Here is a 23229-nt window from a genome sequence, read left to right on the forward strand (position 1 = left end):
AACTTCTTCTAGAAATAAATAGATAAATATCAAATTATTTGTGGATTTCCATTATAAGTATGGAAAAAGTAAAGCCACTTACCTTAAGTACGTGTGCTCCATTTGCTTAGACAGCCAACTCATTCGCAGGTTGCAGGTTTGAAATTGTTCCCAACAAAATGTCTTTTTACAAGCTGGATACACATGAGTCAAATCGTGACTTTTACAATAGTCATATACTTCCTTTTTGTCTTTAATTGTATAATATATTCTTCATTTGTAATTACGCAGTGTATATAATTGTAGCACTTTTTTTTAAAAATCACAACCAAGGCGAGCGCTGGAGAAAAAAATCATTTTCAAACCATATCAGAAGGGCTGAATATGGCAAGAACATTTTATTACCATTATAGTTGTGAAAAACAAATAGCTATGGGCATGTTTTTTTTTAATTTCAATCCACAAGCAAATCTGTATGAACAATCGTTAAGTAGATGAAGAGCAGATAAAACAATCATTTGTACACGTACATATGTTACAATACAAATTGTACGCAGCTCCTCACTTGCATCACGCACGAGGGTATCCGCTATCCGTAAAAGACAGCTAATTACAGTCCACATTATATGGAAAGGAAAAGAGAAATTGGGCGAAATAACTTATTTAAATATTAATTACATATATAGAATGTGCAATGCCTGCGTAGCATTTCATATATGTAATCAAGATGGTGCAAAATAAGTGATTAGGGAAAAGTTTTACTCTTTTGTTATTCAGTTAATACGCTTGGCGTTCATGAAAGATCCACCAAATTATTTTTGCAAAAACAAAGCCAATGTCTCAGCTAGATGACGTCACCCTCTAAAGTGCATTTACAGTGTCAGTATTTTTCATATTAAACACTTGTTTCGCCTCGCTCAGGCACCACATTTGAAAAGGGGGGCGGGGGGGATCCTCTTCATGAGGAAAAAGATTAATAAAAAAAAAAGTTATGTGATTTCACACCATGGGTGCCCTCAGTTCATCCCTGATTTTTTGTAGATTTCCACCTGAAGTCGTCTTTTGTTTTGTTTTTGTTACTCTGTAAATTATGTTGGCAACATATTTGACATATAGAGGAAACTCCAGAGTTCAAGACAATTCATTTCCCCTTATTTGGAGGGAAAACATTTTTTTTTAAATGAAATATAAATAAAAGTGTTAATGCCTAAATATTAAAAACAACAAAATTCATGTTTTAATTAAAAATTTAAATTATCTTAAAAAAAATATGGGAAACTGCTTGACCAAAACATTGTAATTTCACAGATATTTTTTCTGATATTCCAAATTACACAACCTGAGGGTGGGTCAATTTTAGAGGTTCCACTAGACATAAAATTGTGCTTCAGTTCCCAACATCAGCTCTGTCTCTTTGGATATGGTTACTAAGATCTTAAAATGAGGTTTTAATCAGTAAAAATAAGATTAATTTTTTGTAATTGAAATAAAGGGAAAAAAAGGCCTTGCCCTGCATCCACTGTTATCATCAAAACTATCCAACTCATGAGGCTGAGGCAAAACATATCATAAAAAATGTGCTTGGATACGTCCGGAATGTTGATTGGTAATTAATAACCAGAAGACACATGAACAAAAATGAGGTTATAATACAGAAATACAGTATCATCAAACCTGTCACTTCTTGGTCTGTGGTAAGCATTAAGTCGTAGGAATCACTCTGGCGGAGTAAAAAACACGACTCAAAAAAGCCTTCCAAAAATTGGCCTTTAGGATGAGCCCAAAATGCACGGGAACCTCTCCAGATGAAATTAATTGGAACTGTTCAGTGTATGCAAGATCTCAAAGTTGATGAGTAGTGGACCCTGGAGAGAGAAAATAAAAACACTTCACAAGCCAAGCACTTGTGACCATTCAACAAAATGGTGGTGTGCTATCGTCTGCAAAGGCATTATGTTTTTTAAAGGCATCCTTTTAGCATCCAGGATTGACTCCAAGTTACCGTAAACATTTGAAAAAAAGAACGCTGGGGAAAAAAAGCGTCTTGGCAAATTGGAAGTACGCAAGTGCATAGCGCCAATACTGGCTGGCGCGGCGGGATTATGTGTCCTGGCGCTCGGCGACCAGCTGGGCCTCGCCGACCAAGCGGCAGGCGTGGGCACGGTCGCGCACGCCTGCCTCCCAGGCGTCCGTCTCTGTCAGCGAGGCCACGCCGCTCAGCGAGTCCACGCCGGCTGCCGTTAAAACAGAGGCGTACATGGGCAGGCCGATGGACACCAGCCAGTCCGAGACGGTGCTGACGGCGCCCGCCGCCGCCGCCGCTCTCCGGCACATCTCGGTCAGACCACCTGAGGGGATCTGATGACACAAAATTCCATCAGGCCTTTATTGTGATTTTCTTTGTTATTTAAGAAGCAAAAAAAATTTAACTATGCATTCTTACGGCCATCCGGTGCTGTTTGCGAAGCTCCCGGACTCTGAGCTGGTCCATGGTAGAGGCCACCTCCTTGACGGGCTGCTGCAGGTCGTCTGAGTAGCGCTGCATCAGAGGCTGCGGGATGCCACAGCGACCGTGCTGGGGGAAATGAACATACGACACATGATGCAAAAAAATGATATAAAAACACTGAGGTGTCTTTTATTAATTGCTTTGAAGCAAAATATGAAATTTAGATGAGGTCAAGATTTTATGGAAGGATTGGGCTACCTTGTCTGAGTAGGGCTCCCCTGTGAGATCGATGCCCTCGGCCTCCAGCCGTTGCTCCAGCAAGGTGAGCAGGTCGGGGCTCATCTTGGAGTGGGACGCCTTCCTTGACACGGCCACCTTGCCGCCCAGGTCCGAGAGCCACGGGGGCGTCGCCACCGTCTCTTCGCCGGCGGATGAGGAGTTGCGAGGGCTGCTTGGAGTCTTGGCGGGAAGGGGCGGGGCGGGACTGCTCGCGCACCGTGTCACGGGGCTGCTGGGCTGGGAACGTGTGAGCGAGTGCGTCGGGGAAGGGCCGAAAGACGGCGAGGAGAGCGGGGAGTGGCAGACCCCGTTGGCGACTCTTTCTCTGGACCTCTTGGCGGGAACCGGAGGCGGTACCGGTGGCTTTTTGGCATGAGTCCTTATGACCCTCTCACTGCTTACGTTGGACTCCGGGGGACTCGGGGCTTGGGTTATGGGACAAGGGGGTCTCAGAGGGAGCTGGGAGGGGACGGGTGGTCTGTCAACTCTCGGTTTCGGACTCACCAGCGGACTTGCAGTACAAGCTGTTGAAGGCGCCATAACGGGCCCGCTTGCGTCCAAACTGGGCCCTTCTTTGCTGCGTTGGACCTCCTCGTTGTGATCCTGCCTCTGCTCCCAGTGCATGTCTCCCAGGGAGTGGGAACGCTTCCAGGACCCGGCCAGCTGGGAGGGTTTGTCCAGGTCCTCGCAGCTACGACTGGCCGGGATAGGCAAGCGTTTGTGGCCTTTGCGGCGCCCCAGCAGGTTGAAGCCCTTCAGGGAGGACTTGCTGAACAGGTTTTTGGGGAATTTGGAGTGCTGGCTTTTTTCATTCTGCTGCAAGGCCTCACTGGAGATGGTCATGGGAAGAGTGGGATAGTCTGGAGACTGGCCTGCGGAAGAACGACCCGAGCGGGAGGCCTTCTTGCTCTTGCCTGCAAAAGAAAAACCGTAGAAGGCAACGTGATGACTTTTCCTGTAATCTCACGCGAATAGCAACAATCTGCCTCAAGAGGGCGCCAAAGTACTACTTTTCGTTTTTTCTTACAAGCTCCTCCCCTCACTTCAACATCTTTGGCACAAAGACTCCACAAGGCCTCAAAACGCTAATTTTGCATTAGACAGGGCTTCGTGACTTCTTAAATTTCAGAAAGGGAAAAATAGCAAAACAGCGACTTTTTCAGTGAATAATTAGCTGCTCCTCAATATAAAATAAACTTTAAGATTAGCTGAGCGTTGCTCTTTCATTTGCACAAATGTGACATCATGGCATCTGGCATGGTAGAATGAAAAGCAAAAGCAACTTACCAGGTCATCATCCTCTGATTTACAAAGCATGATGGGTGAAACAGGTGAGAACGGCCAGAATAAGTTTTAATGGGATGGACAGAGAGAAATTGTACAGATGGAATGCAATGAAATGTCGCCGCGGAAGACGAAAATGTGGCGGATAGAAAACGACGACTTCAGCACATTAACTGACGTGTTAATCGATCAAGGGTGGAAAATGATGAAGTCATCTCGACGGATGTCGATTCATCAAATAGGTATGAAAAGGAAAACAGGAGACGAAACACAAAACAGCAAGCAGGGCTGTCTTTATTGTTTTTGGGGTGGGGTCGCTAGGATTTCTTTTTTTCTTCAATACTTCTATCTCTATCGAGGCACACAAAGGCTGCGGCCAATTCCCAACCACCCCCACCACGCACACACACACATTAAGGCCAGTAGTTACACTGGAAACCAACAATCAGAAAGGAAAGTGGCAGTGATGTTAAAAATACGCGGGAGGAAGAAGACATACGAGCACTCTCAAAAATGACGATCACAAATCTTGTCAAAGCTTAGTACAAATAAAAATTGGCGCATTTCAGTAATGTTAGGCACATCATGCAAGACGTGTTCGTGCAAAAGAGCCAATGGGCACATCACAATGATGTCACTGCACTCGGCTGCACTTAGAAATATTCCAAATGATCCCCTTTGTATACTGTCATCAATGTGGACTCCACGGGCGGGGTTTGAGCTTGGAATCCTTTGATTGGCAGTGACTTTGTTCTGACGAGAACGCCCGTCGTGCGCTTAGGGGAGGCTCGCTCCCTTTGGCCTTGGGCTCCCAGCATTGTGCGGTAGACCAGGCTTAGCGCTCTGGGGCCAGGCTCCTTCCGGGTAGCATGCGGACTTCGGTACTGAGGGCACACAAGGCCTATAAAGACGGAGAGAGTGATGACAGGAGGATGTCATGAGGCGCCGTCTGCAGAGCGGATGGCTCTCAAACTGTGACTTGGGGGACAAAATGGGTCCCGGGAGAATTTCGATTGGGTTGCTCATTTGCCAAGTCAATTGTTATTAAGCAACAAAATGATCAAATGATTGAGCTGGAACAGTTTGGTAAAACCAGCTATGGAAGGACAAAGGCGGGAGAAGGCAGGATCGACCAAGCGCCTCCGATAAACAAGAAAAGCCGCTCGATTATCAGACAGCACTGCGAAGGATTGTGACAGATGGGGTTAGAAAGCACAAGCGTGAAAACATGGCGTGCATACATTCCACCACAAAACCAAATCCCAGTCGAGGCAATATTACCGTTCTCCAAGTTCTCGTTGCTCTCGTAGCAGCCAGAGTCCCGTGGGGAGTCTCCGATCAGACCCCGGCCCTCCGACAGCAATTTCTCCTGGGAGCTGCGTTCTGGATCGCTGCTGCCTAGACACGTGGAAAAAAATGGATTTCACTTTGAGCACAAATAGTGGCAGGCCACAAAAGGCACAGTATGATTGGCTATTTTGAAAGCCTCATTGAAAACAAAACAGCTGAACCCATTTGAATGGTGTCACTAACCCAAACAGCAGCACCGAGTGATAAGCATGGCTTCCTTACTGTCGTATTCCTGCAGCAGCTCAACGGCCGTGAGCAGCACGGCTCGGTGTTGGGGGTCTTTGATGTTCAGCTCATCCAGGTCCTCCTCTTCCAGCAGCTTGAACGTGTCCAGGTCCTCGTAGCCGTTGAACAGGAAGGTGGGCATGTGCTCCTGTGTGGATGCAGCAGTCATAATGAGCAATCCAAACTTTTGGTTTATTTATATTTCTTTCCAATGTTCATGCGTTACACAGCAGTTGTACAAATGTGATGAGAAGTTTCAGAAGATGGAGGTTAAACCGTGTGGGTGTCAATGTTTATGTGTTAGCCTGTCATTTCCTGCGATAAATTTGCCTCCGCTTGTCTGTCATTTCTTTCAATGTATCCGGAACAATGTTTTTGTTCCCATTTGGCCCGGGTGAGGTCCATTCCCACCTTGAGGTTAATTCGTTCCAGCAGCTCCTCCACGGACGTCGGCTTGGGTGGTCGACCCTTCCGGCGGCGCCGCAGCGGCCGTTTGGGCTTCTCTTCTTCCTCGCACAGCACGTCCACGTAGATGAACTTGAAGGTGCCCACCTTGTTGTTGAGCAGGCCCATCCAGGTACCCATGGGTGGCTTGCTGATGATGTCGATCACGTCGCCGTGCTGCCGCCACCGAAAAATTATTAGTCAGCAAAATTTAACAGCTTGGAAGATTTTTTTTCCTTTTTGTTTACCTTCAATTTAAGGGAGTCCGAGTCGTAGGGGCTCGGCGTGAAATCCGTGTGCACTCGAGCGCGGCCGCAGAACGGCCCTCGGTACGGCAGCTCCTCGTCGTCGCCGTCCTCCGATTTAACGCTTTCTCTGTTGCTGGCTGACGAGTCGGTGGTGCTCACGGTTTGACCACCTGGACATGAAAATCAATTATTATTATTGCCACACTTAGATAAATGCGGAAGCTCTATCTTGAAAATGAACAACTTACTCATTGAACTTTGCCCACTCAGTGAACTTCGGAGACTTTCCACTGAACCTCCCGCCTTGAGTTTGGGCTTTTCTAGTGAGTCCCTGTCGGGCTGCGGGCAGTGCGGAGAACCCGCTGTTCCATCTGGACTCGACTGGAAGGCAGAAGAGACGTTGACGCGTGGGAGGGGAAGGGAAAAATGCACAAAAACATTTTAGAAACTACCTAGAATGGCAGACATTTATGAAAAATTATATTTTAATTCAATTGGCCAAACTGATTATGTTGTTATTTTCAGTGATCCAGTAGAGGGCAGTGTTGCCTGGAAAACAACACACGTGACTATTCTGAACCCATTTCTTATTTTGTTTTGTTGTTTTACAAGCAACGGCTGGCTGCATGACGCAAGCCTGGCTAGTAATGTGGGTCAATTTGTCACCATTGACAGATGCTTTGGCTGCTGTGCAGAGTATGGACATCGCAGGCCAATTGGTGGAGCAGATGGCAGTGGTCAGTAAATTTTAGCCAGAGTAAACAACACTGTGCGCACACATGCACACTCGCGCTGGGCCTTGAGAACAAGCCCGAGGGAGACTTGCGTCACTTAAATGGGCTCAGCATGCAGCACACGCCCAATACAAGCAGATCCCAGTTTCCCAGCTCTTGTTTATTCTGTAACCAACACAAATACTCCCACACACACTGCGGGCTAATGATGCGGTGAACTAACACAGCACAACATCCTGAAAATGTCTGAAAAGAAACCTTGACCTCGGTTGACTACATTACCTGTTCGGGCACGGAGCTGCTGTACTTCTTGGACATACGCTTCCTCATGGTCTCCTTGACCGACTTGACCTTCTTGCCCAGCGAGATCCGCGAAGTGTTGGGCGACTTGACCACTTCTCTATAGATGGCCTCCTGATCTTTATTCTGTCGGGTCAGGAAAGATCATTCTAGATGTGATCCAATTGGATGCCTCCGTGTGGTCGAGCACTTACGTGGGCATCGGAGCCAGTGTTGAGCACGTGGAGGGATCGATTGGACAGGTCAAAGCCGCCGAAGCTGCACGTTCTCTGAGGGGGGAGCAGAGCCAAACGACAATCAGCCACGCTTTTAACGGCTTCCTCGACGGGATGCGCGTCGCTGTGATTCATGCATGACATGAGGGGGGGGGGGGGGACATGATGTCATACAAGACGGGGCAGACGAAGGACGTGATGGAAACACTTGTGTGCTTTTTCCCTCCAAATTTCAAAGCGAATGAGTTGTTTTATTAAAGTCAAAAAGCCCAAAAGTCGGTTCCACCATGTGGAGTCTCTTGACGTGGCCACATAAAACAAGGGACTGAACATACGTTTAGGGCGCCCTCTACTGGTGGGACCTGGACATGTGGAAGGAAGGGAAGGGGCTTGCTGCGCTATGCCAACACGCGCACGCAGACACCCTGTTAGCTTTAGCAGAAACATTCAGAGATGGTTCTGATGAGGGAATGTTTTTCTCACTCTGATATTGATGGCAAACTATGAAATGAAAGGATAACTGGGAGATCCAGTCTTATCGCTTATCTGTTTTTTTTCCTTATAGATCCTCCCAAAGCTATGAGGACACACACGCACGTGCACATCAAAATTCATCTCCCCACTTAATCTCAGGATAAACCCCAGCATGAAGATCCCTCAAAAGTGACTTGGGCTTTTCTTTGCATCCACAGCTGCGGACCACATTGCAGCTTTCCCAGCGAAGGGTTTTTGCAGAACAAACACGTTTGAAGCGGCGTCCAAAAATAATGTGATGGCAATACTGGATGGAATGGACATGCATCCAAGATTTGCACAAAAAAAAAAAAAAAAAAAAAAAAAAAGGATTTCGGGGATAATTACAAGGAAAGGAAAGCCATCCAGAAAAATTAAAGAGAGGCACGGGCCCCCTTTTGAAAAAAGAAAAAAGAACACAAAAACAAAAAGCTACAACAGAAAAAAGTGGAGTCCAAAAAAGTTGTTTGGATGAGGAGGACCTGACTGGCACACGACAGGATTCAGGTCGCATCGAAGCTGCAGGATAGCCCCCCACCTGGCTCTTAACCCATCTCTACTCAATGTGACCTGCAACGTTTCGCTTCTCTACGCTATTCTGCAGCTTTGACGCACGCCGAGTCCCGCTCACACGAGGCGGCCGACTTGAACCTCACGGTCTGGACTCACAGACTTCTGCTGGATGCGTAAGAGCACGCGCTTGGTGCAGCGGTCCATGCTGGCCGCCCATTTCCTGTCCGCCTCGCAGTCCTCCTCCAAGAGACAGCGCCGCTCGGCTCGGCTGCGGGTGACCGGGCGGACCAGCTGGGCCCAGTTGAGGTGACCGTACAGGCTCCGCTCTACCACGTAGGTGATGTTCAGCTCGCTGACCGCGCTGCGGCCCCGTAGCCGGCGGGAGGGGAACGGCCAGGCCCCTCCTGGCCCAAAAGCTTTGGATTTGGCTACGGTGCGGGCGGGGGAGGGCGCGGCGACGCACAGAGGCGAGGCCGGGTTCTTGCTGTTGCGAGAACGCTGGTACACAAGGTGTTTGGTGGAGTACGAGTAGTTGGGGTCGGGTTTTGTGAGCGTCCAGCCGCCGCGGTGCCGGTCGGTGGTGTGATATTTGGGGCTCTCATCGTCCAGGGGGATGAGGCGGCGGGATCGGGCTTTGGAGCGGGGTTTGGTCAGCCCGTAAAAGGCGTACAGGGCCTCGTTGTTACTTACCCCGTGGGAGATGGAGCTCAGGGCCTTCCGCATCTCGCCGTCGGTGGTGGAGCGCGGCAACTTCCCTTCGTCGTCCAGGCCGCAGCCATCCAGCTCAGAGAAAGAGGAGCCGCTGCCACCGCCGCCCGAGCCCACCGGGGTTCTCCGGGGCGGTCGGATCAGGCCGTGGGTACTGGAAGACTTGTTGAAGGTCTTCACCAGACAGTGTCCGGACCAGGTGTCCAAGCTACTGGAGGACGGGGAGGTGGTCAGGCTGTCGGTGTCTCCGTCCAGAGAGAGATGGTCCTGGCCTGGCGAGGTCTCCTGGGGCAACGAGTGCTTCTTCAGGACCCCCGTGTACAACGCGGCGTTGTCGTCACAGGTGGCCACTGACTCCACGTTTAGGAAATCTGACAGAAAAGTGGAAGTGGTGGAAGATTTACACATCTTTATCTTTTTCTAAGACTGTTTTTTTGTTTGAGTTTACAAACCTTGAGATCCATGCTTCTTGCACTCCTCCACCTTAATGAGTTTTTTCCTGACTCGCCGGGTGGAGTTAACGAGCTTGTGTAGCCGCTTGAACTTCACCGAATCCTCCAACTGCTCGTCGTCGGACTGTTCGCGGGATTGCTGCCGTTAAGAGAGACACAGAGAGGAAGCGGCTTGACGTTCCAGCGCCAAAGAATGCAACAACAGCAGAAATGGAAGTGGATAAAAATCACAGATGCACAAGAATTTGGCAATAAAAAGGCTATGCTGTCAACGAGAGCATTGTTGATGATTTAGTGGGGTGAGAAATGGAGACCAGACACGGTGGAGACCACAATTAATTCACCACAAAATGGACTCGAGGACCATGAATGGACCAAACATGAATTAGTGACACAATCAGCGAGGCTGCGTTGCCTTCGGAGGACATTTCATTTCAGGTGTGCAAGGACACTCCATTAAGGCAAAGATGTCTGCCCGAGAAACTGTCATAATTGCCGCCTAGCATAGAGAGCTGGCACAATGGCTTCATTTGTTTCTAGTGGGCTCCATGGCAACACCGCGACATAGCTCGCCAAGTTTGGCTCCGCAGTTTGCAAAAAATCATGCACGCTCATGCACGCAAAACGAGACAGATCTGTCCTGTCCAAGTCCGCCTCGTCGTGCTGGTCGAGACCGACGGGCCATGAAATGGCTTAATTGCCCCCCCACCGACCCTCCCTCCTCCACTTTTGACCACAAGATGGCAGCTGACATCCAGCGAGGATTATATAAACAACTGCGGCTTGGAAGGCACTGGCAAGCGCGCACGTAATGTTTCGAAAATTCTCGATGGCTCAGCATCACCCAAGTAACGTTCCAAGTTTCCAATGCCTCCCAGCAACTGTCTAATAAAATCTTATTAATCTCTGACAAGTTGGAAAACACATCGATCAGCAGTCCTTCCCTCAACACACACACACATCCAACCATTTAACCTTTCGCATACAAAAAAAAAGTCCAGCGTGTCTGTTTGCAAACCATGCAATTCTCCCCGAGGTCGTCAAATTTCCCTCAGAGCCGTAACAAAAGATTTAGCATTTCTCTGCCTACACAGAACTCGACCAAAACAGGATATTGCCCTAACCGAGACAATTGCTTGCTACATCTATCATAGAAAAAATGTCCCATAATTGCAAGACACGGCAACACAAAGAAGACAGAAAAAACACACATAAACTACTCCAAAGCAGCTCTAAAGTCAACACAAAAGCCAAAAAGCATTGAAAGAGCCTTACCAGTTTGTTCGGACTATCCAGGCTTCATGTCGCGCAACCGATACGGCGCGCTCACACATTCAAACACGAGTTCCAAAATCACATCCGAGCGTTTGTTAGCACGCTGGCGCGCGCACAGCACGGGGGGAGGCGGAGCTGCGTGGAGCTTGAGAAGAAGGGGCGGTTGGGATGTGCCGTGTAGCGCTGCGAGAGAAACGCCTGTGTTGTGCGCGGAGAACAATCCTCGCATTTGAGCTCCCCATGACCCTGCCGCGGCCCCCACATGCCTAATGGCCCATCCCGGAATGTGCGGCCAAAAAGGAAGATGCAGAAGCGGAGACGCCATAAATGCGCTTTTATTAACCAGCGTGTCATTACGTCGTGGACGACTGTTGCGGATGAGCTCCATTCCAGTCGAGTGGCGGTTGACATCACGAAAGGGGGAGGGGGGGGGTCAAATGTCGCAGAGTGTTTTCAAGAGCGGCAGAAAATAGACGCATTACTTATTGGATTTTGGAATTAATTCACATCCTGTTGCACAAAAAGTGGGTCGGGTGTGTGGCTGGACTGAATTGCGCGTTTCGCCCATATGATACCATACAGCGTGAGGCTGATGAAAATCAGCTGTGACCTAGATTACAAATGAGAAAAGCTAACCAAGACATAGAAGAGAGACAATTATGACTAAAAGGCCACATTGTGCTGTGGTTTTGGGCAGTTCCAGTCAGTCAGCAGACTGAAAACTCAGAAGAGTGCAGAAGCAAACTGACCCATCTTGGTGTGCAGGTTAACTTTTGTCTACCTGGATACATCCTTGACAAAAACACAACCGAGACACGTTCACGCAACCTCAACCAAAATGTAATGAGTCAAATGACATGGTGGAGAGAAGGAACGGCGGGATGTGCCCAGTGGTGCAGGAGTGTAGGAAAGTGGGGAAATGGACAGGAAGTAGGAAGAGGAGGGGGGATGTACTTACGTTGCAGTTTGAGGACTGGTTTAGACCGGCCGCAGTTCCATCAGTGCACTCTGCAGTGTCAGTACTGCCGGACTGTCTGTTGCGCTCATACTCCTTCAGCTACGTGGAGGAAGAAGAGTTTAGAGAAGCGGAGTAGAAGAGGGCGGGGGCATCGTGCGGTTGAGGAGGTGAGTGTCAGAAGGAAGGGAAGGAAAAGGAGGAAAAGGAGGGGGACACAGCAGTTGAATTTTGCATCTCTATGAAGGCGAGATTAAAAGGGGGCGGGGCTAAATGAGAATCCACCATGTCCAGCTACTGAGACTAATCGTCTATGAACCAAAGTCCTCCACCTCACCCAGATGCTACACCGAGTTCTGCACACCACACTCCAAGAAGTAAAAAAAATTTAAAAAGTTTGTGTGTGCATCAAAAGGATGTGTTAGCAATGCATGCTTGTCATCATTGTTAGTCATTTTAGTAAGATGTTAGTTGGATAACTAGTCTCGGATAAAGGGCGAAGGCAGCCGGACGCTCTTCCTACCCGAGCCAGCGCTTCTTCCACGGTGATCATCTTCTCTTTCACCATCATCATCAGCTGGATTCGCTCCTCGTCACTCATGGTGATCTCGCTAGCCACGTAGCCGATGTCCTCGCCTGAGAGGTGTCAGGGGTCAAACATCAGCGCTTGCGTAAGAACAAAAAACGGCAACACACACACCTTTGGAAGTCTGTCGCACGACCGCCTTGTGCTGGGGCTTGCGGAAATTCTGCCAGAACGACTTGTTCTTCTTCTTGTTGTCCCATTTGCCTTAAAAGAGGACATCATTAATTGATAAGACATTATTTGTAACGTGTTGAGCAGGCTAGGCTTTAATCCATTACCTCCAGATCCATCTTCAGAGCTGGATTTGTGCAGGGACATCCTGGGGATAAACAATCATATTTGCAAACCTGCATTTAAAACCATTTACGCTTCAACGCAACTGCACTTGCGTATTTTCACCATTAGAGGTCAGCAATGGATCAAAAATAAAAAGCTGCTGTGACCATCCTCAGAAGGAGGAGAGAGCAAAAATATGGAAGAAAGGGGAAAGGAGGACAGTAAGAAGGGGCGAGGAAATACAAAAAAATCTAAATCAAAGAGGGCTGACTCAGCCTGTTTGTGTTTCCACTTTCCTCTGGTGGCCACAAGCATGACACGGAGAGGCATTTGAGGAGGACATGTTACGACGTAGAAAGCATTCAGTAGATAGAAAAAGTCCTGACATATCTAGAAAGCGTCCAAAATCATCAGAATTAACAGAGAAACATAACAACAGAGAAGCACACGAAAGCCTTTTTCCACTATTCGTGGCTGAAACTTTTAAGAGCCATTTTAAGAGATTCTTCACATTCAAATCAGGACCACAAAAAGTATTTCTCAGGTTATGCCTACACTCATTTGCAGATCAACTCAATCTAAAGCACTAACTCAATGACACCTTTTCACAGGCAGTTCTTTAATTGGCAGAAGCAAAACAAAAACCCCCCAAAAAAACAATGTCATGTGATCTTTAAGCGACATCTAAGCGAAAGAAAAGCAGATTGACAGGAAGACGAGCGGCGCAGCAGCCCAAGTCAAAAGCGAAGGGGAGACGTCGTTCCGAATTATTTGGCATCTGGTTGCCATCATGTTCGGGCTTTTGTCTGCGCAGCGCATATATACATCGAGCCGGCCTGCGGTATGCGCTTCCTCTGCCGCACATGCTCCAGCGAGGGTCAACGAGGGGTGACTCCACCCCAAACATAAATGCAAAGACCTTATCCCAAGCCGCCCGCCTGCACGCCCGCACCTTTCCTGACCCGTTTCTGCGGCGTGATGTCATACACTTTGCGCAACAGTAGCCACTCCCAAACCCGGTTCTGTAAAGCCCCTCGATCCGTGCTCTTTGGGCTGTAATCATTTTGCCATCGCCCTCGAAATTGCGCCTTCCTCACCCTTCGGACACAAAGGCAGGAAGGAAAGGAGAAAAGCCTGCTGGAGTGAGCTGGTTGGCTGGGAGGAAGCGGCCAGCCGTTTTCCTGTCAGCGCAGCGACGATGTGGCCCAGGGTCACAAAGTACAGGTCCAAAAACAAATATTATAGGTTAGGGTTAGGTTTTTTTTTTGCTAACCTGCACTCTTCGTGCATCCCACTGCATTGTGCGTGTCAGTATATCCGTCTTTTCATGCATTTACATGTCCTCCGTCTCCTGTGGACTTACTTTCTGTCTGTTTCCGGCGTGGAGACTTCACTGCTGAAGCCCAGCGACTCCTGAAGAGAAGAACAAGTTAGTTCAAACTTGTGTCCAGATAGCGTGACGCTCATTCGGCGTAGTAGCTGCCCCCTGTCGGATGTGTATGTCATCTAATCTTCATACCTGGATCTCGTTGCGGAGCTGCAAGGAAATATTGTTTGGATCTTGTTTCTCCTAAAGGAGAGGGCAAAAAAAACCAACCAGTGAGTAAGTGCGCTTTGTGTTTATACGTACAAAAGCAGAAAAGGGGTCAAGTGGCTGTTCAGAGGCATATTTACTGATAATATTACCCTCATGTGGGAGCCCACGTGAGAAAAAACAAAAAAACAAAACTGTGATGTCATTAATCTCAAATGTGGCTGCAGTGAGGAATCGACATGTGTCATGTCAGGAGGCCGGCGGCCGACCTTTTATCACAAAAGAGGAATTAAGTCATCTTAAATGACCAGGAAACGAGGAAAGGAGTCCTACCAGATGAATCACGGCACGACACTCATCGGAAATCAAAGCTAATATCGCCTTCCTAAACATGCCTTCGCGTTTCCTGATCAGTTGTGGATTCCATTGTTTGCTTTCCTCTTTTGTGACCATTTGGCAGTGAGTCAGGACGTAAAAGGCTAATGAGTCACACTGACTACCGTCGGCATTGTGTCCAAAGAAAAAAGACGTGAACTAGGCCATGTCAAAACCATTTCACAATTTGTCCCGACTGAGAATTCTGGGATGTTCCCTTAAGTGAGATGGCAGGTTTCTGTTATGTGGTTCTCGTCATAAAAAACGGGGCCAGCAGAGGCACAGGAAGTTCTTCTTACGCTGCTAAGATTCAGAGTAGTAGGACAAAAGTAGTAGTAGGACGCCGCCGATGGCAGTCTCAGCAAGTATTCCAAAATCTATTTTTGAAAACTCCTTGCCATTTTTTGGCAGACCAACATGAAAAGCACAGCATCTGATGAGGATGAAGACACAAAGCTCCTCTCACTTCATGACCGACACAGAGACTTTGAAAGTGATCAGAGAGAAAAAAAGATGCGTGAGGGGCGACTTCGTAGTAGCGCAGGGCGATGGTGTTGAAAAATTCATGCAAAAGCTCACAGGGGTAAAATTGGGATTTCTGTTAGAAGCTTTTGCTGACAGAGAAAAATCAATGTTTTCACCATATTTGGATGTGAGTGTGTGAAGGATAGTTCACACGCAAAGCGATCCCACGGGAAGCGACGCTATCCTTTACATGAACTCGGCTGGCAGCATCAGCCCGAGATGTTGCCCCACTTACCTCGACGTGAACCGGCGTACATGCTAACAAATGCAGAAAGATCAGTGGCTTCCATGTGACCGCATTAAATCAAAGATCAGGTGAGAGGAGCAAAGCACGAGCTTGTTGGCCTTAATGAGGAGCACGCTCAAGTTGGAAGCCAGTAAAGTCAGGACAGAAATACCCCGAGTGAGTGTGAAGTAGCAAAAGTTGGTCCAAACATAACTGCAAAGCGAGACCGCAGGTAGGCGGAGGAAAAACCCAAAAGACCAGGTGGCTTGATGGAGGCATGCCAGCCAGCTAGCTAGCTAGCTAGCTAGCGTGCGCGGTCTCGCCAATCAGGTCGGGCGAGCGAGCGCTGCAAGAGAAAGCGGCACCAAGCAGAAAGCCCAAAAAGACCCCCCAAAAAATAGACGTTAAGCTGCAGGACCAGTATGACGTGATTCAAGCAGGCAGAACATAAAACATGTAAACAAGCTAGCATGAGCTAATAGTAAAAACAGAAAGGCGGCAGCCCAGTTCAAAGGCAAACATCAGAGAAATTCCAACGACACAGTCACACCTGTAGAGCCACAAATAAATCACGCAATAAGAATTACAAATCCAACACCTGCCCACGGGTTATCGCAACATCGAAGGAGTGCCGACATGATTTGAAGGACATCTTAGCGTAACAAAAGGGCTGCGGGCTACGTTCCCATGCTAAAGCCCAAAGGCAGAAAGAATAAACAAAGCGCCTCGGTGTTTGCATTTTCTTTCTTCTCTGACTTCGATGAACCGACACACTTTGACAAACAACTCGGTGCTCGCCTCATGGCTAAGCAAAACACTTTGGTCTCGAGAGCAATCGCTGAAAATTCCCAAGGTCATTCCCGAGGCTTCAACTATGTCAGAATTTCCTTCTTTAAAAACGGAAATTCAAATTCAAAGCCATATGAATTGTGTCCAGACTGCTGGGAAACGTTGCATGCTAGCGCTAATCCATACGTTCCCTGAGGGGATGTTGATTTACTCCCCTTTGTTAGCAAGCTAACATGACGCTACAGAGAAACAACAAGCTGGGGGGCCCCGGCAGGAAGTGGATAGCGATCTCTGAGCGCCTCCATCATCAGCTCTTAATCGGAGAAGCGACATGTTTGACACGACCAGTCGTCGCCGTATTAACAAGAGGCCCATGAAAGGCCGAGTGGACGCCGTGTGGGAACCAAAACAGAGCGAAAACAACACTTTGGTAGTGGCAAAAAAAATATGCCAGGAGAAGCTTGATGGATCCACTCAGAAAAATCTGGCAAAATAAAAATGGACAATGACTGGAAAGAGAGTTCGGTGTTGTCGAGCACAATCTTTCTCTGGCCTTTTGGTCTCCGTGGAGAGCCGCTTTGGAAATGCCTCGCCAATATCGAAGCTGATTGTGACCTTCTCTGCCACCATCAATCCAGCGGCAAACAGGTGGATGACATTAAAGCTCATTCTGCCTCCTTGTTTTAATAAGGTAGCTTAAAAGTTAAAACCTTGACGCTTTTTGTCTTAGATTTTGTGGAGAAAAAAAATGGATGGGCTTTTTGCTGCCAAACTTCGCAGTGCGCTGTGACAGCTGCAGGCTCTCAAATTCAACTCTCCTCCTCTTCATTCCCGTCATCCCTTCGGCCCCAGCTAGCTCGCATCTGCTTCGGGCCTAGTCGGCGCAGATTGCGTCGTAATCGCTTTTTACAAAATGAAAAAAAATGAGCGAAGGAGGAACACGATTGAGGATCCGATTCTCTCTGTGAAGGCACGTGTAGCATATGTGAGCAATAACGGCGTGCAAAGTTGCCTCACGCCATCGGCATCTGGAGCACATTTTTGTAATTTCATCGCCGAACTCAAACATTGGCAGATCAGTTTTTTTTTTCTTCTTTAAACTTTGTCCCTGACTTCATCATTTTCCACTTAATTCAAGACGGGGCTTCCCAGCTTTGACACAAAGTAGGAACGCCATCTTGAATCTTGTTTTCCTTACTACCCGCCGAAGAAACCGAGCTACAAAGAAATATTTCGGATCAATCCACCAAGAATGCATTCCTTTAACGCTTGCCCGTAACTAGGCAACCAAAGAGGTGCCCCACTACCCGACATCCGTGTGAAAAGGGAGAACCCGACTCCACTCCCAGCCGCTATCTAGAGATTAGCGATGGTGTTTATTCACCATGTCAAGTTCTTGGGACACTCGTCTTTTGCGGAGCTCCTCCATGCGGTCGCTGACGTCGCTGAAGCAGGTGTTGTAGTATTCCGAGTATTCCTGAGCAAGGTCATCTATGTTGCCCAGTGAGCCATCCTGGAAGGAGACACAAAGAAAGGAAGTTCAAACAAACAAAAACATTCTCAATACATTTTGGTTGAACTTTGCAACTTTGTTTGTTCCTGGTCTTTGTCCTGTTATACCCCGCATGGTCTTTTGCTCCTTAGACGTTTACTGAACCCAAAACAACACAGTTCCTGTCTTTGTCTGGTGGACTTGCACTTTGTTGGTTTTTTTGGTTCTCCGAGTCGAGTCTCGGTAAAAATGTCAACCCGCCTCATTAAATATTTATCGGTGTTGATCTAATCTGTGCCTAGCGGATGACTAGAATTGAGTCGCTACCACGCCAAGGTCCAGATAGTCTCCTCTCAGATGTTCTCAACTGGACTCGCTATGTGGGTGCCAGAACGTGGATGAATGGATCACTGTGAGTGGAAGTGAGAGTTGCCAGTGACACATGCAAACACAGGCGAGGGGTCTTCTTGGGATGCATTAACATGCAGGAGAGTTCAAAACAAATGGAGAGTGGCCTCAATAGAACTTCGCCTGATCTTACCTTAAAAAAACAAATCTCCGCTCTCAATTAAAGTCCATGTGGCGAGAAAGTTTGAAAGAATCAAAACTGCTGTGGATGACGTAATTGCTCCTCCACCCAGAATAAAAAAAGGGAGGGGCCGACTCAACACCCGAGAAGGAAGACGTCGGAATGCTTCTCGTGTGTGAAGCGTGCGTCACGCGCTTGTCAAGCAGGGTGGAGCCATACAGCTAAAGAAAATACAAATGTGACAGGAAAGGCTGTCAAGTTCTTTCACAGATTTATGTCATGGATTATATTTTACTACAAGTGGGTTTGTCAAGATAGCGTCACGTTTGATATTGTCATAAAACAATAATTGAGCTATAAGGTCAAGTCTCCGTGCTTAATCAATTGGCCGAGGAATTCCTCTCATAGCATTTCAGCAATCACCAAGGCTTGCCTTAACACACTTCTTGCCTCTTGGTCAATTTTTTTTAACATATCAGAACAACAATGCTAAAACACTAGCTGCCAAGCTAATTCTACTCAATTCTTTGGACTTACATTCCTGACAGCGCCGGGGGTTGAGTGATGTCGAACGGCGACGTCCGCGGCATTGTTACCCAACTCGCCTTGTGACTGTGCTCAAAGAACAATGACAAAGGTGCCAGGTGCCCGATGTTATGTCAGGAGAACGACAGCGGCGTGATCACTTTCACACGCTACGTAACTTTTGGACAGGCTCAGCCGGTTCAAATTACCGGCAGCTGACTTGTTTTGTTTTGCGTTGTACGACTAATGTCTGCTTGGAAGGGGAATTGTCTGCCATGGATACAACCAGGCAGAATCCCATAAAATGCAATTGAGGAATCAAAGAGAATGAAGAAAATTGGGCAAGGGGTCCCAGCCCAGACCTTTTGAGAACTTCCTGAGGATTTCCGTGGCTCCAGCAGAGGAAGCCTGCGGGAACTCAGCGATGAGACCAGTCAGGGGAGGGGGCAGATATCGAGAAGTGAGCTGGTTTGGCTATGATCCACGGTTGAGTCGACCAATGAGTTAATTGAGCTTGGACTGACGAAGAACAACACACACATGTAATCTAGATAACGCAGCTATCGTGGCATGGTGAAAATGCAGAATGTTGACATGGGAGGGATCACCATGTGTGTATGTGAGAGCAAGCTGGCAACAGGAGGAGGAAAAACATCAGGAAGAAGAGCACATCCTTTGCAGACATCTGCCTCAAGAGCAATAAATCTGAATAAATTGGCCTACCAGGAGCCGGGTCTCCCACCCAGTGTCAGAGGTCAGGACAGCGTCACGCCCTCCCCCCCTTTCACAACACAAACACACTATATATTTCCCCACCTTTCACATCTCCAGAGCCAAACCAAATTGACACCTCTTGGCTTGACACAGAGCATAGTATTTGCTGGGCAAAAAACAAGAACAGTAAGTGCAATGAGTATGCAACAAACTTCACTACTTAAAGTTAAAAGCCAGTTAAAGGTCACGCACGCTTGTGGCTTGAACAAGTGCGCCCCCCCCATTCTTTTTTTTAAACGTACCAGCATCCCCATCACGTCGCTCCAAAGTTGAGAGAAACTGTCGGAACCAGCGACGCTGTCGGCCCGGGGGGACTTTTCGGAGGGGGGTCCCGTCACCTGGTCGCCTTCCATGGGTGTGGGTGTTCGGGGGGCAAGATAACGAACAACAAATGGGCAAAAGTAGTGGGGGTCGGCCCGGGGGGAGGCAAAACGCGGGTATTCACAACAACACCGGTAGAACGCTCTGAGGTGACATTGTACGATCCAACGAGCGGTGCGTAAAAGTCCAACTCCACATGGTCACAAAATTGACCAACGAAAATAAAATGCAGGTAAACATTTGTTGCTCTATGTTCTCAGCGTGAGGTCATGGTGCTCTTTCAAAACCCGAAATGTCCAGATTTAGAAGAAAAAACAAAGTCCAACGTTTGCGTTCGGAGCTGAAATTTGTAGCGCGACGTCGACTGGCGTCAAAACTGGCAAAAAGCTGCAGAAAGTATCAGCAGAGCAGAGCACACTTCCTTGGAAAATTTGGAAAACAGCGTGAGAGAGAGAGGGGGAGAGAAAAGTGGGTGAGGGGGAGTAATTCTCCCAAACATTGCACCTCCCTCTGCGGCTCTTCCCATTATTAGCCTTCAGTCCCTCCCCCGTCGGACCTTTGCGCGCACGCGCAACCACACGCACCGGGACAGCTCTTTAGGTACACCTCCCTGCACTGTTCAATGAGAGATTTTGTATTATTTAAAAATACAACAAAATTCAACAGTGCAGTCTTCTGTGCCCATGATGCATGCAATGCACACCATCGTAAACTAGCGATCGACCATTTCTCTGCTCGGTGACAACAGCTGCCGAGTCATGCGACAGATGCCATCAGAGGCACCCAGTCAAATTTACAATCGGCAATTTATCACCCCGGGAATTTTAGTCGTCCTGCTTGCGCGTGACAGGATTGTTCTACGACGCATATAAAAGTATCATAACAGAAAGAGCAGACAAGATCTTACCCGCACATTCTTTCCAGTAGCCATGCAAAAATCATCAAATCATCCTGCGGTGACAAACACGCACTCTGCATTCCGCCAAGGAGGTCAAGCTTTTTCGCAACTGTTTGCTACCTCCGCCTCATTTGTTTATTTTGTTTAATTAAAGGTCGTGCGCTCCGCCTATATTTATTCTCTTATGAAAATAAAGGGCAACCTCGCCATCATGAATTAACATACAGTTCAAAAGCTGGAAAGCCCACTTCGAATTTCGTCTCGTCTGACAACGTGACGCCTCGATGTGTGCGCACACGCACGCATACAGAGTGTGGTCTTGTTTGCAGTCAACAGACGTCCTCCCCTCCTCATTACCCGTCTGACCCCTCTGCAGGTAGGGTGACAGAGTCTTGTATTTGGGCAGGGCGGGTGATGACTTCACGTCCTTCCGTGTTTTTAAACAAGAGGGTGGGGGTAACCCACAGGTCCCGTCACGCAAGTACAAGGGTAGATGTAATGATGTCATGGAAACACACGCTCGCGAGCGACCCCCGTGCCACATCGAGCTTGTAGAGGCAACAAACCTTGTTTTGTGTGACAGTTAAAGTCCCTCAAGAGTCATTTGAAGTCAGGAATCAAATCAAAACAAATACAAAGCATAACTTTTGCTAGGCCTCGCATGGCCAAGTGTTGGCCAATTGTGAGTGTGAGAGGGCCCAGATACCAAAGCGCTTCAGTCACCTGAGAGGGGACAGATGTTGTTTTGGGTGGAAAGCAAGACCGCAGGGAGGGAAATTGCGCACATTAGCACCTTCTGCTGGTGACAAGCATGCTTGCAGGCCGGAGAGCAGAATAAAAAAAATGTCTCAATAACGTGCAGTTTCACCCCAGGTTCATTCAATTGTACTATTTAAATATGAGAGTTGAGTTGCCTAGCAACAGTACTCCCCTAACCATGGTGAGAAAACAACAAGAACAAACGTTCATTTGGCAGATTTGACTGAGTTGTCAGTGGGCCAGATTGCATTTCTCAAGCATCCACATCATGTCTGCCGCACATCCCGCATCCGGTGCGGAAACAGGAAGAGCACTCGCTCGCTCTATTCGCGCAGATGATAAATTACATCTAAAAATATTGTGATTCCACTCTGATAACTAGTTTGGTTGGAGCGCACATCTTCACTCTGCCTTGGCTCGGGGTCACATGTGCACAAATTGGGTTATAAATGAGACGTTATGCAAAGCGAGGGCCGAGGCCGGTAGTTAGTGGCGTAGCTCACACAGAAGTGGCAACACACACGTGATATGTCACACACATATGCTGCAATAAACAAATACCTTACGAAGACCCTTAATCGAATTTGTATCGGTTAATCAGTCGCGCTTTGAAACGCAATGCGCGAGTGACTAAGCTAATTTTGCCTAAAGAAAAGAGATATCGGCTGATTAAATTTAACAAGCAGATTAATTAGTGTGACCCGACAATTAACCTAACCACCTTAAGTGTAGCTTAATGCTAATGTATAATGGAAAACGCCATATACCGGCTAACGATTAGCATCACAAAATTAACCAAAAATTGTGTCGAGGAAGTTCTCCTATTTGAAGTTGTCTTTGCATTGACAGAAAACTATTTATGGTTGTCAACTATGGGTCAAGAAGCACGAGTTTACAAGCTCAACCTCCGTTAATATGTCAGTCCAAATAATAAACGGCAGCCTTCATCACCCGCAACGACAAACCGTGCAGCGCAAACTCAATCGATCAGTCTGTCTGTCAGCTTACATGAGCGTCAACCGCAAGCAACACACAAAGAAAGTTGCAAGCTCAGCCTGATGCAGCCCTCCGCTTTCATAGGAATGCGCACCCCCGCGCTCCGAATTGCAGGCCAGACCGGCCCTGCTTACACCGACAAAATATGAACCCACCGGCATGGCGTTGAGCCGCAAAGAAACAAAAACAAACGTACAATTTTCCTAATTCTGTGTACAAGTTCCCATGGCAACAACATCTGAAATTGAATCAAGCTCTGATTTAAATATAAAATCCATTATAGACAGATGAGAAACTAATCAACAAAAAAAAGCTAATAAAGCCGTGAGATTAAAAGCAGGTCGATTTTAGGATGCAGATGGCTGGAAAATATCAAGCATGTTTGCTCAAGATGATCTTGAAAAAAAAAAAAAACATAACATATGGACGGACCATCATCAGTCATCATAAAATACTTTGGCAGGAATGCCTTTGGAGTTCCAATGTCAAGTCGTGATAACAGCCCAGAAACCATCACAGACTTCAATCTGTCAGTTGTTTTAGATGTCTTGTGCTCTTCCATAAGCATTCAGCCAGGAGGGAACAAGGTCTTTTTTTAGATTATTTTAGTGAAAAAAATAAATATCAATGTTGGGTGAAAGGCATTCCACCCGTCGTAGGCTTTGTTGACCCACATGAAGGGTCAACAAAGCCTACGAGGA

General features: G+C 47.6%; 1 protein-coding gene across 6 annotated transcripts in view; it reads right to left on the minus strand.

Annotated features, from left to right (window-relative positions):
* Nucleotides 1–320: 320 nt before the first annotated feature.
* sash1a (SAM and SH3 domain containing 1a) overlaps nucleotides 321–23229 on the minus strand; it is a 107668-nt gene continuing 84759 nt past the window's right edge. For 2 of the 6 annotated variants that reach the window (XM_088361066.1, XM_088361065.1), the window contains exons 3-21: nucleotides 17619–17747; nucleotides 14305–14355; nucleotides 14149–14198; nucleotides 12788–12828; nucleotides 12624–12713; nucleotides 12447–12559; nucleotides 11927–12025; nucleotides 9694–9832; nucleotides 8690–9612; nucleotides 7487–7561; nucleotides 7275–7418; nucleotides 6507–6639; nucleotides 6259–6428; nucleotides 5978–6187; nucleotides 5564–5714; nucleotides 5273–5389; nucleotides 2687–3621; nucleotides 2423–2554; nucleotides 321–2337 (exon numbers count right to left, since the gene is read on the minus strand). In XM_088361066.1, coding sequence (XP_088217192.1) covers nucleotides 2080–2337; nucleotides 2423–2554; nucleotides 2687–3621; nucleotides 5273–5389; nucleotides 5564–5714; nucleotides 5978–6187; nucleotides 6259–6428; nucleotides 6507–6639; nucleotides 7275–7418; nucleotides 7487–7561; nucleotides 8690–9612; nucleotides 9694–9832; nucleotides 11927–12025; nucleotides 12447–12559; nucleotides 12624–12713; nucleotides 12788–12828; nucleotides 14149–14198; nucleotides 14305–14355; nucleotides 17619–17747 — 3960 coding nt within the window. In that variant the 3' untranslated portion in view covers nucleotides 321–2079. Of the gene's footprint in view, nucleotides 2338–2422; nucleotides 2555–2686; nucleotides 3622–5272; nucleotides 5390–5563; nucleotides 5715–5977; nucleotides 6188–6258; nucleotides 6429–6506; nucleotides 6640–7274; nucleotides 7419–7486; nucleotides 7562–8689; nucleotides 9613–9693; nucleotides 9833–11926; nucleotides 12026–12446; nucleotides 12560–12623; nucleotides 12714–12787; nucleotides 12829–14148; nucleotides 14199–14304; nucleotides 14356–17618; nucleotides 17748–19796; nucleotides 20384–20782; nucleotides 21053–23229 lie in introns of those variants that run through there. The other 4 variants (XM_088361070.1, XM_088361069.1, XM_088361067.1 and 1 more) reach the window with 4 other exon arrangements.

Source organism: Syngnathus floridae, chromosome 19 (genome assembly GCF_059516105.1).
Source record: "Syngnathus floridae isolate MCC-2025c chromosome 19, RoL_Sflo_1.0, whole genome shotgun sequence".
NCBI classification, from domain to species: domain Eukaryota; kingdom Metazoa; phylum Chordata; class Actinopteri; order Syngnathiformes; family Syngnathidae; genus Syngnathus; species Syngnathus floridae.